This window comes from Protopterus annectens, chromosome 5.part1, assembly GCF_019279795.1.
Source record: "Protopterus annectens isolate FY-2018-M chromosome 5.part1, PAN1.0, whole genome shotgun sequence".
NCBI classification, from domain to species: Eukaryota; Metazoa; Chordata; order Ceratodontiformes; family Protopteridae; genus Protopterus; species Protopterus annectens.
In genome coordinates this window covers 541194920-541214379 of record NC_056736.1, presented here as the reverse complement: position 1 = coordinate 541214379, position 19460 = coordinate 541194920, and the positions used below count along the sequence as shown (strand labels likewise).

General features: G+C 42.5%; 1 protein-coding gene across 5 annotated transcripts in view; it reads left to right on the top strand.

The window, feature by feature from the left end:
* The window catches only part of FNDC3A (fibronectin type III domain containing 3A), a 3267883-nt gene that overhangs the window by 2805058 nt on the left and 443365 nt on the right, over window positions 1–19460 (top strand). For all 5 annotated transcript variants that reach the window (XM_044073165.1, XM_044073164.1, XM_044073166.1 and 2 more), the window contains 2 exons: window positions 15613–15699; window positions 16548–16686. In XM_044073165.1, coding sequence (XP_043929100.1) covers window positions 15613–15699; window positions 16548–16686 — 226 coding nt within the window. The remainder of the gene's footprint in view (window positions 1–15612; window positions 15700–16547; window positions 16687–19460) is intronic.

Genomic DNA, 19460 nt, shown 5'->3' with positions numbered 1-19460 from the left:
CACCCAGTAACATGTAGATACTCCACAGACTTCAAGGCATCCACCCAGCGACATGTAGATATTGACTGTTTAATTTATAGTAGCTTCTGTCTACTGTAGGTTATTGTGCCTTCAGTTGGAAGTGCCAAAAGTCATTTTTTCAAGATTTTCTGTACAAAAGAAGACAAAATATGCATATCTCTAGAATGAGTCGACACAGCCACAGCCTTTTTTTTTTTTTTTAAAGATATCTAATAACTAGTTGTCTCATAACTTATTAGCCATCTCATAACTAGCTGGTATGTTCTCTTGTACGATCATAGCTGCTATAGCACTGTAACTGCTATCTACTTGTAGCATATCTGGATTATTCATAGAACTTTAATGCCAGTGCACCTGCAGCTAGTTTCTTGAGCGGTTTTAAACATGTTTCCTGTTTATATCATAATTTCCAGCCTGCATGTTGCTGTAGCAACTTTCTTTGGGTCAGAGTTGTCTCAGACATACTGGATGCAAACTTTATGAGGTACTACATCATTCCAAACAAAACATTTGTATTGCTCGTTTGTCTTTCAGCTTTAACATTTGCACAATTGGTCCTTTTCTATATAAGGCTTCAGTCCCTTAGAAGTTAGAATACCATCCAAGTGTTTCAATCTTTTTTTTTTTTCTAGGACATTCTCCTACCTACAATCCATCATGCCACCCTCAGTCAAACTTCATTCCATTCATTTCCTAGGAGTGCAGGGAATTCCCTTAAAGATCCCTTAGGGTGAGAGCTGTCTGGAGGGATCATCAGCCAGGTAAACATCAGGGAGTTTGGTGTTCTCACTGGCATTCTAGCAATGAGAACTATTTTTGTGCAAAGGCATAATCTCTCAACTTGGGTTGTGAAGCGGGCATGCATTTCGCTGTTGGGAATAGTTGTACTCCTTTCTCAGTGAGCATGTATTCCTTTGTGCAACTGACAGGAACTACCATCACTGGCTTGGTTGGTGAATCCCGTATCATCTCTGCACTCTCCCCATCGTTTGACTTCATCCCTGCCCTCCAGCACTACATCTGTATGGTACATGAGATAACATTTGGGGCAGGAATGGCTGCTTGAGCCAGACAGGATCTATACCCATCTTTCCTGGCTGTGCCCTTGAACTGCTTAGCCATGAATTGAATTTGGGCTACCTGGGCAATAGTCAGTGTTATATCCTTCTGTGCTACCTGCATAGCACCTATCTATTTCAAATGTGCCACTTTTATTTAACTTAAAATTGTGATCTGGAGTAGGGACTTCATTTGTCAGCAACCTGTAGGTCTTGGATCTGATATCGGATCCGAGTCGGCAACTATTTATACAGCTATGGATCCGAGCACCTAGCTCCTCCCCTCACCCATAATCCCCTGCCAACCCCAAATGACCTCAGATCTAGTTTGCCGCTCTTGAGTGTGTCAGCTGGATTTCGAGCTCCTGGCAATTTTTTGAGATAAGTGACTCTTTTTGTCTAATCAACCTACTTTTCAGAAATTTAATCAGTGTGTGTGTGTTAGGTTTCCCGTTAGTCAGTTAATTTTTAAATTTTTAGTGTTTACCCTCCCCTCGCTGGTCATTAGAGTGTGCTTGTGTGTGCTTGCGTTTGGGGCCTAGTGTGTTTGTGTAGCTTTTATTTAGTTTTGGGTATGTCAGAGGCCCCAAAACCTATTTTTTCTAAATGCACCGAGTGTGGCCATAAGCTCTCTCCGGCAGATGGCCACACTCGGTGTGTTCGGTGCCTTGGGGTTGAACACCTGTCCTCGGGATGTACCATTTGTGCAGCGTTCAACCCCAGGGCACTGAAGGAGCGGAGGTCGAAGCTGGTCCTGGCGGGACTTTTGCCCCCGGATTCGGCTTCGGCCTCCACTACTCCCGTGGCACCTCCTCAGCCTGTGGTGGTGGCCACTCCTGCCCCCCTTCCCCCGGCCGGGATTCAAACTCCCACTAAGGCGCCGGAGGACAGGGAGGCCAGGAGGGAGAAACGGAGGGAGAAACACCACAAGCGGCGGGCTGAGGCCTCCGCTTCGACCCCCCCAGCTAAGCGGGCTTCTCCCTCCACTGCTTCCAGGTCTCCTCCTCCTCGACTCCGATCACCTTGCTTCTCCCCGGGACCTGAGGAGGAGGAGACCCGATCTCTGTCGAGGTCATCGAGGTGGTATTCCAGGCCTGCCTCGGTGGCCTCGTCGAGATCCACCTACAGCCTGTCTGATGCAGACTTGGACCGGATGATGAGAAGGTTCATCATGGCCCAGTGGGGGGGGAGCTCGACACCCTTTTTTGCTCCGATAGCTCCTTCTCCGACCCGCTTCCCGGGTTCGGAGCGCTTGGAGCAGGGGGTGGGTCGGCGCCGACAATACTGGGTACTTCGGATCCGACCCTGCCCTCGAGTCTGTTGGTCCCATCGTCAGATCCGACCTCTCGGAGCCATGGCCCGAGCTTCGGATCCGAGGGATTCAGTGTGCCTTCGGCTCCATCCAGGTCGGAGCACACTGGTCCCTCGGATCCGACGGACTCGGCGCCGGTTCCGATCCCTTCATCGGATCCGAGTGGGAGTCGGCTCTTGGAGCCCAGGGAGAGCGACTCCCCCTTGGCCTTTGATGTAGTGGAGAGGGCTCTGTCGAGAGCATCCAGACCTCCGGCCCTTGTCTCGGCTCCACCCTGCACTCCCTCTCTGCTGGGTCAGGCTTCCATCACCCGGCCACAGGGACAGTCTGCTTCGATGTCCCAGGTTGTTCCTTTGGAACAGGACATTGCTGGTGAGACCTCCTCGGACAGCCCACCCGAGGAAGTGCCTCGCAAGCATAAGTGTAAGAGGAGGCACGTGGACTCCCCCGAGTCCTTAACAGAGGACACGGACTTGGATGAAGGGGAAGGCTCCCCAAGGTCACCCCCTGAGGATGTCTCCTTTGGAGACATCATGGAAATGCTCAGGATCAGGGGGGGGGTCTGCCCCCAAGGCTTCCTCCGATGAGTCCGTGTTTCTGGAGGCATTCGAAGCAGGCCCGTCTACCTCTTGGATGTCCCCTCCGGCCGACCCTCTGGTGGACCTTGTTACCACCAGGGCGTGGAAGGAGCCGGACACTGTGGAGCCAGTCCCTAAACGCCCGGATAGGATTTTGACCCCCCCCCCGCAGACCGGTCCCACTGGAGCAAGGGTCCCCCCGTAGATCCCATGTTGATGGTGGCAGCCACTAAGAGGGAACTAGCTCAGGAGAGCCCCTCGGTCCATCCACTGAGCAAGGAGTCCCACTCGATGGATCGCCTTGGGAAGCGGGTATTTAGTTCAGCGACCTTCTCAGTAAGGTCCCTGAACTACATGGCACATGTCATCAGGATGCAGCGGGATCTTATTAAAGAATACGCTGCTCCCCTCCCCCCGGAGTCCATGTCGGCGGAGGACAAGCAGTTGTACTCCACTCGTATGGCCACTCTAAGATCTATTTCCAATACCTCTATGCGGCTGTTGTCTCACGCCACTGAGGGAGCCGCTAGAGCTAGCGGAGCGGGCCTAGTTATGAGATGCCAGGCCTGGCTCCGACATTGTGACTTCGCGGAGCCCTTTAAGGCGTCCTTTGCGAATGCCCCCTTTGATGGTTCTGCCTTGTTTGGCAAGACCGTTCGCGAGACACTTGTCCAGAACGAGAAGGACGAGAAGACATTGTCTGCCGTCGGAGTCTGCTTCTCTGCTCCCCAGAGGTCCTTCTCCAAGAACCAAAAGGGACAGAAGAAGATGTGGTTCTGGAAATCGCTACATTCCCAACCTGCTCCGGACAACCAGTCCTTCCATGGCAGAGGAGGACAGGGAGGACGCCGCCCTAGAGGCAGAGGGGCCCCGAGAAATTTTGGGTCCAGAGAATCTTTCTCTGATCGGCCCACGCAACAGCCCTGAAGGGTTGCCCGACTGCTCCACTCTGGAGGCAGTCGGGGGGCGCTTCTCGAGGCATCTGGCGGCATGGGAGTCCATCACGTCAGACCGCTGGGTGCTTCGGATTATATCCAGAGGTTACAAAATCCCAATGCAACATGTCCCCAGACTCAGGAACCTCCCCGATGTACCACCCGGTCAGAGGGAGGCTGTAGCCGCAGAAATCCAGCAGCTGCTAGAAAAAAGAGCCATCCAACCTGTCCCCCCAGTCCAGCTCGGATTAGGGTTTTACTCCAGGTTCTTTCTGGTGCCAAAAAAGACGGGGGACTTGAGACCAATTCTAGACCTTTCCCTCTTGAACCTGTCGGTAACCAAGGAGAGATTCCGAATGGTCACTCTTCAATCCATTCTCCCCCCTCTTGCGGGAGAATGACTGGATGTGCTCAATAGACCTCAAGGATGCGTACTACCACATCTTAATGGACAGATGATCCAGGAGGTTTCTCCGCTTCCGGCTGGGAGCCAGCCACTATTAGTTCAGGGTCCTTCCCTTTGGCCTCACCACAGCCCCCAGGGTGTTCACCAAAGTTTTAGCAGTGATAGCGGCCCACCTGAGACTCCAGGGAATGCAGGTCTTCCTGTACCTGGACGACTGGCTCCTGACTGCCCCAACAAGGCATCTACTCTGCTCAGCCAGAGACGTTTTTCTCCGCCTAACCCCCCAGCTAGGCATCACAATCAATACAGACAAATCCTCCCTTGCTCTGACACAAGTGATAGAGTTCATAGGGGCCAGATTGGATACGAGAAGTCTGCGAGCCTACCTCAGTTCGGAACGACTACAGAATCTGAGACTTCATGTGCGGGCCATCCTCCAATCAGAAACTCCACCGGCGGAATTGGTCCTGAGGGCACTGGGCTCCATGGCAGCGGCAATAACGCTTCTTCCATGCGCTCGTCTAAATATGAGGGTACTACAGTGGACCCTCCAAGTACAATGGTCCTTTCAGCTTCTTCCTCTCAATCACCCTATCTCTATCAGCAAGGCTTGTAGGAGGGCCCTGTTATGGTGGCTTCAGTCCCCAGACCTCCATACAGGCCGACCCTTCTGGGCTTCACCTCCTCTCGTCACGGTGACCACGGACGCTTCTCGCCTCGGGTGGGGGGGCATTGCTCAGGCAGAACAGTCCAAGGCATGTGGAACGACACAGAGACCTCCCTGCATATCAATGTTCTGGAGATGAGGGCGGTGCTGTTAGCGTTGCAAGCACTTCAAAACCTTCTTCCCGTAGGAACTATTGCGATACAGACGGACAACATGTCAGTTGTCTGGTACATCAACAAACAGGGGGGAACCAGGTCTTATCCTCTCTGCCGAGAGGCCATGAGGGTGTGAGAATGGGCGATCTCCACCAACCGCTTTCTGATTGCAACGCACATTCCAGGACGGGCCAACATTCTAGCGGACAAACTCAGCCGCACTATTCTTTCCCCTTACGAGTGGTCTCTCAACTCCCGAGTAGCTAAGCAGATATTTGCAAAATGGGGGCAACCCTGCTGCGATCTCTTTGCCTCTCCCTCAAATACGAAATGCGACAGCTTCTTCGCTCTGATTCCCCCACCAGCGGAAGCCCCGAGAGACGCTCTAGTGCATGCTTGGCCGCCCGGTCTACTTTATGCCTATCCTCCTCTACCCCTGATGCTAAAGCTCTTACAGAAAGCCTCTCGTTTGGGGAGCAGAATAATCCTCATTGCCCCATTCTCGCCCCGGCAAACTTGGTTTCCTTACCTGTGGTCTCACTTGGTGAATCCTCCCTGGATTCTGGATCCCAGCACGGATCTAATATCCCATCCATCAGGCTTACCGACCCCGAATCTGGACACCCTGAAGCTGACAGCTTGGCTGCTCCAGTTCCACTCTTAATCAGGACTCCCGGCATCTCTTCACCAGTCAAAGCCATCTTGGTGGCAGCGCATAAACCTTCCACCAGGAAAGTTTACCACAGTAAATGGAGGCGCTTCTCCGTCTGGGCGGAACATCATAATTTGGACCCCTTCACTGCTCTGTTAACGTCCGTGTTGGACTTCCTCACCAGACTTTTTCAGCAAGGGGCAAGCTGTTCGACAGTCAGGGTACAATTGGCAGCCATCTCCCATTACCATGTAGGACATGAGACAGGTCCTTTGATGTCAGCTAAACTATGTAAAACCTTCCTCGAGGGTACTTTTCTGCTCAGGCCCCCTATCAAAGAAGCCATACCCCCTTGGGATCTATCACTAGTTCTTGAAGCCTTGACTGCTTCTCCCTTTGAACCAGCTGCCTCGGCCGATCTTAAATACCTGTCTTGGAAAACAGCATTCCTGGTAGCCATCACTTCAGCGAAAAGAGTTTTGGAACTTCAAGCTCTTTCCGTAAAACCCCCTTACTTGGTTTTTCATCAGGATAGAGTATACCTCAGGACCAATCCCTCCTTCCTACCCAAGGTGGCCTCAGAAACCAATATCAATCAGTCCATTAACCTACCAGTTTTCTTCCCTAATTATCAAAATAAAGGAGAGTACAAGCTGCATTCTTTAGATGTGCACAGGCAGCTGCATTTCTATATTCATAGGATGCTGGTCACAGACAATCCAATCAGCTGTTCATTTCCTTTGCCAAATTCAGTTTGGGTAAAGCCGTTTCGAAGGTCACCTTATCACGCTGGATTTCCCAATGTATTCTTCCAGCTTATGAAGCTTCTGGGAGGCCCGCACCTCAAGGAGTCCGTGCACATTCCACTCGCTCCATATCTACTTCTGCTGCCTTTAGATCTAGAGTTCCCTTGGATGATATTTGCTCGGCAGCCACTTGGGCCTCATCTCATACCTTTATCAACCACTACAAACTGGACGTCATTTCCAGAGGGAGAGCATCCTTTGGCTCCGCAGTGCTCCGGAACATCCTTCCATGATGGCCGCCCAAGATTCAGGTAGCTGGGGACTCTGTCCCACAGGTTGCTGACAAATGAAGTCCGTACTCCAGATTAAGAAGTTATGTACTCACCATAACGTTCCATCTGAGTAGGTGGCTTCATTTGTCTGCAACCATCCCCCTCTCCTTCCCCCTGGCCTTCAGAAGAGTTAGCTTTGTTGTATTATCCTGCCTTTTCCTGTTGGGATACCTTTCCAGGTATACGTAGGAGGGCAAATTTGATCTGAGGTCATTTGGGGTTGGCAGGGGATTATGGGTGAGGGGAGGAGCTAGGAGCTCGGATCCATAGCTGTATAAATAGTTGCCGGCTCAGATCCGATATCGGATCCAAGACCCACAGGTTGCAGACAAATGAAGCCACCTACTCAGATGGAACGTTATGGTGAGTACATAACTTCTTCTTATCTTCAATCTATTTACTGTATATTTTGGTCTCTTTTCATGAGAACACCAAGCAGACAGTGAAGAGGTTTGAATCACACCACTGCCAGCCAGTGTACCACCAGGGTATGTGAGGGATGGGACTGTAGGTCCTTGGATATGCTGCCTTGTCCCAATTAGATCTGATGGCCTCCAATGAGGTGGTCGGTTGAATCACACCACTGGTACCCAGCAGGTTAAAGTGAATAATAGTACATAAAAATCTGATTCAGTAACCAGTTCACCAGATGCAATCAGGCCCCAGGGGAATATGACCTGCTGCTGCGGGTATGAGTTACCAGCATCCATTTCCATTCTTAAGGCTCCACACTAATTTATTTTATTTTTATTAATTTCTTTTCATTTGTTTACTGGGTAGGTGAACTGGTCTTCTGACCCTTTTCATTCATGACCCAGGTACTGATGGATAGTATAAACATTACAGTCTACATTTGTTGTTATGTGAAATATTCTAAACATAGGTGATGTTATGTGCTCACGGTGAATAGACATTACAGTACTGTACAGTGGCATTGCTTTCTACAGAGATGTCTTAAACATCTGACATTCCAATAAAGAGAGAGTAGAGAAAACTAAATGCAGTGGGACTTCTAAATCTAAAACAACTATGTTGAAAGAGTAGAAAAATTATATATTTACATAGTGTAACATTATAAAAAAAATACACGTACACACATACATATATATGTGTGTGTCTATAGAAACATAAATATATACACATACATACAGTCTAACTTACAGGTACACTGTCAGTTTCTGAAAATGAGCTACAACTGTTGTGCAACTAGAGCTATATTACTTAATTATTTATATATTTTCTTTGAAGCATTTTAACCAGAATAAAGAACGCAGGTGTATTTAGCCTCATTCTGTACATGTTCATGAGGTGATGTTTGAATGATTCAAATGTTATATTATTTTTCACTTCATTGGGGAGGTGATTCCACAGCGCAGGTCGTAAACTTGAGAAGGCATTTTCTCCTAACTCATTATGATTGTTTTGTAAAGAGTAACTTTGTTACCTAGTGGAAATAATTATTTTTGTGGAGAACAGAACCCTAGTTGAAGAATTTTAAATGTGAACGTGCTGAGGACTAAAGTGGTTCTATTTGTAACCACTTAGATTGCTTTAGGAGGATAAAGTGGTGCATGCTTATATCAGCTAATAGATAAATACACAAGATGCTTTTGCTGTGTAATATATATATATGTGTATATATTGTGATGAATTTAGGCAAAGCAGTAGCAGCCTGTATTCAAGTTTTGGTGATAAGAAATTTTTAGGCAAAGATGCTAGTGCAGTGTTTGTGACAATGTGTGGGAAGTTTTAGTTGAGACATTATTTTGGTATTAATTGAGACATTATTTTGGTATTAATGTTAATATGAAGGGAAAAGTTCAAAGCAGGAGCTAGAGTAACGCCTTGGTATCTTTGCTGTAAGGTGTTGGTAATTAGATTACCTCTCAACTCCTGAATGAATAGAGGTGGGCATTGACAAGTTTTCAGAGTGTTGCAAAAAACATACTATTTGTTTTCTTAGGATTCAAAAGAGTTTATTGTGTAGTGGCCGATAAGATAATTTTGTGAAAGCTGCTTGGATTTTAGATTGGAGGCTGTAATGAGTTTTACTGGTGTCAATCAGTAGTAAGCCATCAGCATACACTACTAGGTTTAGATTAGCTATGTCTAGCGTAACGTCATTGATGAACAGACAGAACAGTAATGGGCCTACTACAGAGCCTTGAGGTACTCCCATGATGAATATGCCTTTGAGTAGGTGTTATTTGCATAGGTTTGAAAGGTTCGGTCTGTCAAGTAGTTTGTAGACCGTACTACTGTGTTACCTTCAAAATTTAGTCTGTGTTACTTTTGTGATAAAAGTAAAATAAAAACAAACCAAGTGTAGCACAGTCAAAGATTTTGACTGGTGCCAGGAATAATTGCTGTCTTTTGAACCATAAAGACGACTTCAGATTCCTGTAGAAAGTACTAACATCCAAATTTAAGTAGCAGTTAAAATGTCACATTACTACCATTGTTCAAATTTAAAAACATATGCATCTTAAAAAAATTATGCACAAAATACCTATAAACTTTTGCAAGATGAATAAAGCTTCTGCGAAACCATCCAAAGAATATTTCTGCTGTATAAAATCAGTATTTAATATTTTACTTTTAACATCTGTCTTTCCAAGACATGTATAATTCTAATGGTTTAGTTCCTGATGTATAGTGGTAGTCAGTAATACCTGCCATTCATATTTCTTGCTGTCTAAAAGATTTTCCATATCACCCCTCTAGTATCACACTCATTGCAATCAGCAATATAAAACAAACACTTCTTGTATTTTTCACATTTACTGGTGCATCTGTACAAAGCTCTTTTACTGTTCTTATTTTTTTTTATGGCATAGTAGTGTTCGTATACTCTTCTACTGAATTTCCTAGTAGCTCTGCTGATGTAAAATGCCTGACATGACATACATTCTGCTGTATATACCATAGTTAAGGTCTCTACCAGGTTGAGTAGGCATGAGTTTGTCAGCAATGCCCAAGTAGAGCATTGTGTCAAATGTCTTGGCCAGGTTAAGGTAGACAGTGTGAACTGTTTTGCCTTTATCCATTGCTTTTGTGACCTTCTCAAAGAAGTCCACAAGGTTGAGTAGGCATAACCTGCCCTTGACAAAATCAAATTGTGTTGGGTCTAATTTCTGAAGGTTTCCTATGATATTATCAATCATTTCAATGATACTCGTTGCCATGACTTTGCATATGAGACTACTGAAATTTATGGGTCTGCAGATGATCCACCTTCGTGTAGAGGGATGACTGTTGCTGTTCTCCTTTCATGAGGCGTGAAACCTGTTTGGAGGCTGATGTTAAATAGTGAATTCAGAGGGCCTTATAAGTCATGTTTCAGTCTGTTTAGACCGTATCCTGGGATATTGTCTGGGCTCATCAATGCAGTGGTCTTGGTCTTAGACAACGCACTGGGGACCTGTTCCCAAGTGATAGAAGGGGGAGTTATATTTGATGATATTTACTGAGGGAAGGGACAGAGATGTAAAGTTAATGCTGAATTTGTCGGCTAGTAGGTTTGCCATATATTTTGGACCAGTATAGGTGGCTGCATTAGCAATAAACTCTGCACACAGCTGTGTATTGCATTTGAAGTTGCAGACATAACTAAAGAATGCCTTGTGGTTGTCCTTGGCCTGGGAGGCTTAATTTACCTCAAATTTGGCTTTGGCAGACTTCTTTTGTTGTAGGGTTGTTTTTCAGTTTAATGAGAGTGCTTTTATCCTGCTAGGTGCTACAGCTTTTAATTTTAGCAATGTTTATCAGAATTGCTGTTATTGTATATATTTGGACAATAGTATATCATCAGAAGTGTCATATCCTGCCCTAAAACATTGTATTTGTGAAATGGTAAATGTGGTATATGCAGCAGAACATATGTCTTGTCAGGCATTTTACATTGGCGGAACTATTAGGAAAATGAGTACAAGAGTATATGAGCACTACCATGCAAAAAAAAAAAAAAAGAGTAAAAATGCTTTGTACACACAAACCAGTAAATGTGAAGAAATTGTTCTGTGTTATTGATTGCATTAAACCTGATATTGGAGAGGTTGATGCAGAAAATGTTTTGAACACTAAGCAATACGAGTGCCAGGTATTGTTGAATGCCACTGTGGATCATGGTCTAAGTGACCATTTGAATTTTAAATGTGTCTTGTGCAGCTAGTTGTTTCAAAATATGGACCTGTAGAAGTTTATTGAGTTGTGCTTTGTGTTGACTTAAAGCATTAATGTTTAGGTTTCCTAATATGATGTAGTTCTTGGGAGTGCCTTTGGGGAACGTGTACTGTATGGCTTGTTAGAATTAGGGTTGTAGAAGATGTGGGTAGTATATAAACACAGGCTATATGCAAATGAAGGTGCTTACCTAGCGTAATATGAAAGACTGTCTAGTTAGGCACTTTTATCTTCCTGGGTGCTGGTGGCATTGTGTGCTGTAATATTGATTGATGATCATTTATAGAGCTGACTCCTTGACCTAGCACCCCAGGCCCCTGTCTCACCACTCTGTCTCCCTGTCTTTCTGTGAACCACAGTGTCTTTCAGTGCCACTTATCCATGGTAACTTCTTTTATTCAAAATATGTTTAGATACACACACTGTCAGATTTTACAAATTCCTTATAGCTTGCTTTTTTGCAAATTAATTGTACACACAAACTACATATGGGTGCACCCGCACGCGCATACACACATTCACTGTCTAGTAGACTTTACCTGTTCCTCATAGCTTTCTTCTGATGTGGTAGTATTGCTACCACTCGGGATATGGGTAGAGACCAAACACATTAGTTACCTGACCACTCTTGGCCAAATATAAATTGTAAAAAAAATATCTCATTGGTAGTCTGCTCAGTGATCTAATCAATGAGAGGCGGTTACCACAACTTTGTCAACTTACTGTGATAAATAATACTTTCTCATACAATAAACAACTGTGCATAAATAAAAAAAAAATACTAGCCACAGGATCCTAAATAGCAAATTAGTATATTCTAAACAGAAAGGAATTCAAGAAAGTTCTGATACACTTTAAATATGCAGAGGTCAAGGCAATGCACAGATAATGCAGACATAGCAGTCAGTTGTACAGAAAAAATGTTTAAAGAAGAATCTGTTGTACAGCTAAATAAATGCCTTGGCATTTCTGAGAAATTATTGTTCCCAACTCTTCCAGGTTAGTAAAATGATGCAAGGCAGAATTCAAACAGCAAACATTCTTTTATGTGTCACCAAGATCCCCAAGCAAAGATTAAACTAGCTTTGCTTAAATATGTATGTATTAACTCATCTTTTTGTTTCTGTTGAAAACTGAGGGGGCAGTATATCAGATTATATTGCCCCTTTTTCAAAGGAATTAGATTATTGTGCCATCAGGCAGTCTGACTTGCAAAAGAAAAATGCAGAATATTTTAAATGATTGTTCTCGACCTTGGCAGCACAGCACATTTCAGGCTTTTGATTTCCTCTGCAACATCTTGGGACAACTCTATTGTCTGCGAACTGCGAAATAGAAGTGCAATGAACCTGTACCACCTTACTTGCATATAGAATGTGTTGTATGTAATTTGGAGCTTTATTTATTTTATATTTTCTGCCAAATCCCTGGTTTTCTTCTAGTATAGAAAATGAGATAGTACTTGACATGTTTGACACTGCTGTGATATGTATTTTGTTTCATCTCTGGGTAGTGAGTAGTGCTCTGTTTTAATCACTTTATTCATTTTTTTTCATATCAAAACAAATACAGTTCTTGTCTTGCATTACAACACTAATCATACTATTTCCCCATTCTTTTGGGTTTTGTTCATGCTTAATGACAATAAGTTTTTTTGTTTGCTCTAGTTCCTGATCTGTTCCTTTCCTGAGAGCTAGTGGTACTTTCCTGGAAGAAAGTACCAATGGTATCAGATTTTATTTATGCATTATATTCTCCTTCTAAAGATTGCACCTGTAAGTGAATCACCTTAGTCTTACAAGATATCAGTGCCAGGACGTCATCTGCACAGCTTAGTGACTGTTGCTGTTCACATTTTAGTCTTTGCTTTCAGACTGTGAGTTTATTGTACTGTTTCTAGCTTCTCACAAACCAGATGCAAAATATCAAATCAATTCATTTATTTAAGTGCCTTGATTTGAAACAGTTTTATACTTTTTATTTTGAAGTTCACTGCCAATAACCTGTGACTCTATAGCTTTTACTTTGTGTCTTGAATCTGTTAATACTGTGCACCCTGCAATCTTTTCAGTGCCTATCAGCCCCCTTGCTTCAAAGGTATAGTGACATAAAGTTGCACGTCACCTGTATCTAATTTAAGCATTTTGTCTGACTTGCATTATTCTCTGTCCTTTTGATCCATTCTTAGAATTCTGGCAGTCAACTATTTCCACTTTAAAAGTGCCAACAAGTCGGTCTTTGTTCATATTTCTATTTAACAGTGTACACATTCTTTTGAATATACTGACATTTCCTTTCACACATTTGAAAAATGTTTTTTCCCAATTCAGATTCTACAAAATTCATTATACCAGGCCATTCGTCTCCTCATGCTTATAGCTACACCTAGTAGACAAGCCTTGAATATCACCTGCATGTTTTCTGTATACATTATTACTTTCTTTCATATCTTCATTACCATTACACACATTATTAACTTGGCATGTTTGCATTTTTGCTTGGCTCACAGTTTCTCAGTTTATTTCTGTGCACTAACAATTTCTTGTTCTGCATGCTTCCAAAGCTTTTGTAAGAGTCAAATCTGTTTCTCTTAATAACCTGTTCCTTGTTTCATTATTTCTTATACCATAAACTATTTTACCAAATTCTTAGTGTTTGGCTAATTTCTTAGCTCAATGATGTAAACATCTGTAGTGTTGAAAAGACTGCCCTTGTAAGCAACAAATGTTGAACAAAAAGATAAGTTATATTTTGCTCACAGTAATCTCTGTCTAATTGCTGTTAATTTATAGCCTCCTCTTCAAGGAAACTAAGCAAATTAAACACATCTATGGCTTCTACTTTAGCAACTTGTAGAAAAGTGACACATTGTGCTTTTTCCATGCTTCTGAAATGTCCTTCATGATCAAATGTGTGGATCCAGAACTTCTCGTTTTCATCTAAGTGGAGTTGTAGTTAGTGAATCAGTTGTGGTTGCAGTTGGTGCATTTCCACTGTAAACTGTACTTTTCTTCAGTCAAGTGTATTTTCTAATTCTTGGTTTGTATCCACTTATGATATCAGGTAGCTCTGGATGTTTGTCATAATGCTCCGCATGCAACACAGACCTTTTGAATGAACCCCTGGCTTCCAAGAAGTCTTTAATCAGACAAAACATGTAGAAGAAATGTGTAACACATGACATGCAGATTCTCTGTAGACATTAACATTTAAAACTTAACAGCTGCCATGTACAGTTGGCACACCTCATGCTGTTACCTTCCATCTTGTATAGTTTATTTATAAATGCTAATCAAAACTTGAATGCTGCATATGTATTCACAATTTCACTGTCATGAAGCTATAAAACATATTGTTAGCAGAGAAATGCATCATGTGGTAGGGTGTGCATTCTGGCTTTACCTTTTTTCCTGCATATGTATCTGATCCTAGGAAGGTCATCATTACATAAATACTCAGCACAGGCATACTCTACAGTGCTCAGTGGCATGGTTTATCACTTTAAATCTGGGTGGCGCAGTATCTGTAGAGTAAGGGGTGTTGAGATGATCTACTTGTTTTTTTTTTTAAGTTTTAAGTTAACAGTTCACGAAATGGAACCTCTAAAGGTATATGCAGTTAAATGAAACTGTAAAAAATCTGTAATATACAGATTGTATACTTAATAGTTTTCACTCCCCACTTATTTTCTGTGTATGTTATCTTTGTAGGCTCTTGCTTTGTTTCCTGCTGTTCTTGGCTGTGTAACATTTTCTTAGTCTGTATTATAAGGTCAGATTTGTTTACTGTAAAATGTTATGGGTAGTCTTAGTGAAGGTGTGCATTGTAGTGATTAAAGCAAAGGTGACTGTGTGACAACATTCTACTTTTATTTTTTGATTGTTTCAAGATTGTTTTTTAGGTTACTATGATGCATGTGATCTGGAGGACTCTCCTGTTGATTATTTCTTTAGACTGATGATGTCCTTCAGTTTACCACCTTCAGGTGATTGTTGAATTGTTCAGTGCTGCAATTGCAAATGAGACTTCAGTTTCACTCAGTGTACAGGGAATCCTTTTATAGAAAAAATATAGCTTTAACTCACAATTGGGGTTCAAGTACAGTAGAGATCAACTTTTACTATGCCAAGAGCCTATTTGTCTTGGTGGTTATCTTCTGTTTTCCAAGGATTTCCTTATTTATTTTTCTAATTTTCGTGAGGGCAACACAATGCAGTCCTGTAATTTTGTTGTATGTGCTGTCACCTTTTCTCTAAATGGACTTGCACACTTGACTATTTCTGATATTTTTCAAGGTCATCCATGTGTCATACCTCATACTGCACCTCCACTTGGGAAAGGAGAACAATTTGTGCAGTCCTGTAGTAACTTCAGTTTGTTACGTATTTATGGTTAGTAGTGTTATGAGTGGATGTCTGAGGGCTGCAGCACTTGAATTAATTAATCCACTTTAGGATAATTTGATGCATCTTTTTTGCTAATTATAAAGTATTTTAACAACTTTCACTAGCTTGAGTGAATTTCAGGGAAGTTGTCAAGGATTCAATGTTTCTTTTTCTTCTTCTTAGGGTTATGGATTTAAGCCGAAATATGATGGAGATGATCTCACCTCTACAGTTAAGAATCTTAGGCGAAGTACAAAATATAAGTTTAGGGTAAGCACTTATATTATGTTGTAATTGTGTGTCCATGTTGTACCATGAGCTTGCTTTGTGTTGCAAGTGCCTGATCCTACGATACTGAGCTAGCAGTAATTGAATTTTTGATATACATCAAAGTTATAGATAATAGATTTATTTTTTATGTTTTTCAGAGTTGTATGTTTTCTGTTTGGTAATACTAAATGTTTATTCAGTTATTCATTTGTTTGCTAAGCTTTGTGTTCTCCAACAAAGATTTCATCACTTCTTTGTTCTGTTTCAAATGCACCATGTAGACATGCTCTTTTCATATGGTGCAGCTGAAGTGGTGTATAGTCTGCAGCAGTACAGATGCTGAAAAACTGTTAACCTGTCAGTTTATCCTCAGTTGTTGAAAACATCATGGCATTACTTCTGTTAAAAGTACATTTTTTTGCAGTGTTTGGGAGCCAGTAGGACAATAGACCCCAGGGTATCATGGGTTTACACTTTGAAAAGCATGCCTGACAAATATAATAATTTGTTTATGATTAGCATTGTATTTGCAAGTGTATGAAAAATCTAATGGAATTCATTGTCTAACGAGCAAAATAGGCAAGAAAGGGACTGTAAATGTGGACTGCTTAGAATTCTTCAAGGCTTTTGGCAGTACGTCACATAAAATGTTAATGGATAAATTAGACACATTTGGTTTTCAGGTGATATTTTGAGAAAGAACACCGACTTGAAAAGATGTGATAGGTAGTTGGTCTCTCAGCCTATCTGAAATTGCAAAAATCAGATTTGTACCTATGCTGTATTTACTTACAAAATTTTTTTACCATTCATTGCACTCAAGACTCATTTTATTGTTATTTTTACAGGTTATTGCTTATAATTCAGAGGGGAAGAGCAACCCCAGTGATGCTGTAGAGTTTTCTACCAGTCCAGACAAGCCTGGGCCACCATGCAAACCAGTAGTTAAAGGAAAAGTACATGCCCAGAATTTCAAAATCACGTGGGGTATGCTTTACCTTTCTTATTTTGAAATGTGCCCCGCACTTCAGTTGACTACTTGTCAATGTAATGACTAAAGCATTTCACATAATTCTAACTAGCAACTATTATTTTGCATGTAGTAATAGCAGTAGGCCAATGCTTTGAGTCCTCGATGATTAACTGTTGGTATGGCTAATGATGGTTTTCCACACATCAGTCTTTTCTTATGGTGTTACAGTTTCTGAAAGAAGCAAAAAACAAAGTTTTCAAATTAATGAGAGTAAATATTAGATACTGAGCTAGTAGTAACTGAATGACATTTTGCTGTACAGTGCAGTTGTTGGGTGTTTCCATTGCCTGTATAAACTGTGTTTCGACACTACAGCATCAACAGCCAAATGAAATCTCTTGTGGAGGGATGCATTAAGATATAGGGCGTGTCTACTCAGGAGCAGCTTAATTGGGAATGGCTAAAATGGTGCACTAATCCATCTGCTACTGGTAAATGTAATGTATAAAAGGAAACATGCCACTCTTTGATCTTGTGTTAATGTATGCTGGGTGGCTGGCGTGGTACTTGGTCTCAGGAGTCTGAGTGGCATGTAGTGTAAATATAATGGGGTTAAATCATTTGGTGATATGCCTGGTGGGCGGTTCACTGGTCAGGAACTTGAATTTCTTGCTCAACTTGTAGCTGGAATGAGTTGAAAGACTGGAGCTCTTCTGATTACCATCTGGATGTGTATAGAGGACTGTAGAGATCAATTTTATTATTGTTGATATTGGATCTGAGATAACTGCAGAGACTAATGGGGTGGTATGGAATTGCTTTACTCTCTGAATGCTTGTTTGTAGGTTGGAGACCATGGGCTACATTCATAGATGGTATCTGAAGTGGGAGTCAGTAGCTGTAATGTCTAAGTATATGTATGATTAGTGGAGGTGGATGATCTGACTACCAATAGTTTGTGTGAAGTATCTGAAGTAGGAGTCAGGAGCTGTAATGTCTAAGTATATGTATGATTAGTGGAGGTGGATGATCTGACTACCAATAGTGTGTGTGAAGTGGGGATACCAATTGAAATCCGTCACTGAGAGGCCAGGTTATGTAGAGACAGGTGGGTAGACCATAGACCCTGATTCTCACCTGGAGATACAGAAATTGAGGGGGGCATCTTTTGGCCAAGGACCTGGTAAACTGTGCATCTTTCACTGTTATGGTGTCTGTTAGCCTGAGAGGTGAGGTAAGGAAGGCAGTAATTTGTTGCTAGTGTAGGGATTTGTTAAGGCTTCAAGCAGTGGTAGGCTTTGAAGGGACCTCATTTTGCAGTAGGGCTACAAACCAGGCTTTTCTGATGTACTTCAGGAGGGTGTCTGTCAACATTTGAGGTGCCTTTGAACGTGACACATTCAGTGGTGACATAAATACAAGAGTATTTGGCATACCCAGATACATAGCAACAGCAGCAGTAACAGAAGGGCACACATCTCTGAATTGTGAAACACCTTAATATCTTGTATACTGTGGCTTAAGCCCTAAGTAAAGAAAATACACTAAGCATAAAGGATTCTTCTTTATTCTTGAAATCACAAGGTTACTTATTACTGTCTGAATAAAGTTCAACAAGGAAAATGCCATGACTAATGAATTTGTCTACCTCTTTTGGATGGGATACTTAGAGCCTGCCTTAAGGCAGAATTCAGAAAGTTCCATGGAATACCAAAGGACAGTGATTTAATTGTCTGTTAGAGACTGAATCACCTGAATGTTTCTGGAGCATGGTGCAAAATGCTATGTCTTACTACAGCATACTGAGCAGACTGGATGCAGTTGTAACACTTCAGTGGGCCATTTTACCAGCAACTCTCCCCTAAAAGTAAGCATGTGTAATAGACTGTGACTAACATCTGGTTTCATAATTGTAAACCATTACTATCCATAGTGCTAGCAGCCATGGCTGTCATTCCTGAATAAAGTTGTCATTGCTATCATCTTAGAGTATGGAAGGAGGACACAAATGCTTCATCATAGTGGTAGATCACTATACTGTGTAAGGCACAGAGGCACAGCATGCAGTGCTTACAGGAGTGCTTGACATTGGCAGAAATAGTTCTGCCATATGGTTGGGAATCCCAAATGGCTACTCCATAACAAAACTGCAGCCATCAGGTGTTAACGGTGTACATGACATACCACTAGCATGCAGTAGATGCACAGCATGTGAGGACACGGCAGCACAATGTCATAATTTTCCACAGTCTGAATAGACAACAAATATACGTTTGAGACAGCACTACATTCTGAATGGACATTGTATGTAAGTAACATTTTGTATCTTGAATGATTTTTTTTTGCATGGCTGCCTTGCTTACTTACTTGCCTTCCGTTATCGTTCAGGCACAAACTCTTCTGTTGATATGCAGCATATGACTTCTCGCTCACATGCTTCATTCATGGTGTCGGCATTCTACAGCACCTTAGTCTGATGTCACTGCAGTACTGCATTTCATAAGGAGGTCTGATACTTCATTCAGGCGGTGACTGCAGGGAGTTTGATAGCCCACTGGTTGGCCTGCTGTGGCTGTGCAGCATCTGTGCTCATTGTGCTTCTGTAGTTGCGCACATTCATTCTTAGTAGTCATGTGTGCGTATGTACATATAGACATGTATATACATACTGGTATAAAATGTAGACTTTATTTCATATATTGCATTTTTTGAAGGAGGGAACTGGCAGTGATTAGCAGAATCCAGGGTTGTAGTGTCATTGATGTGCAATATTACAGTGTGGGTCTGT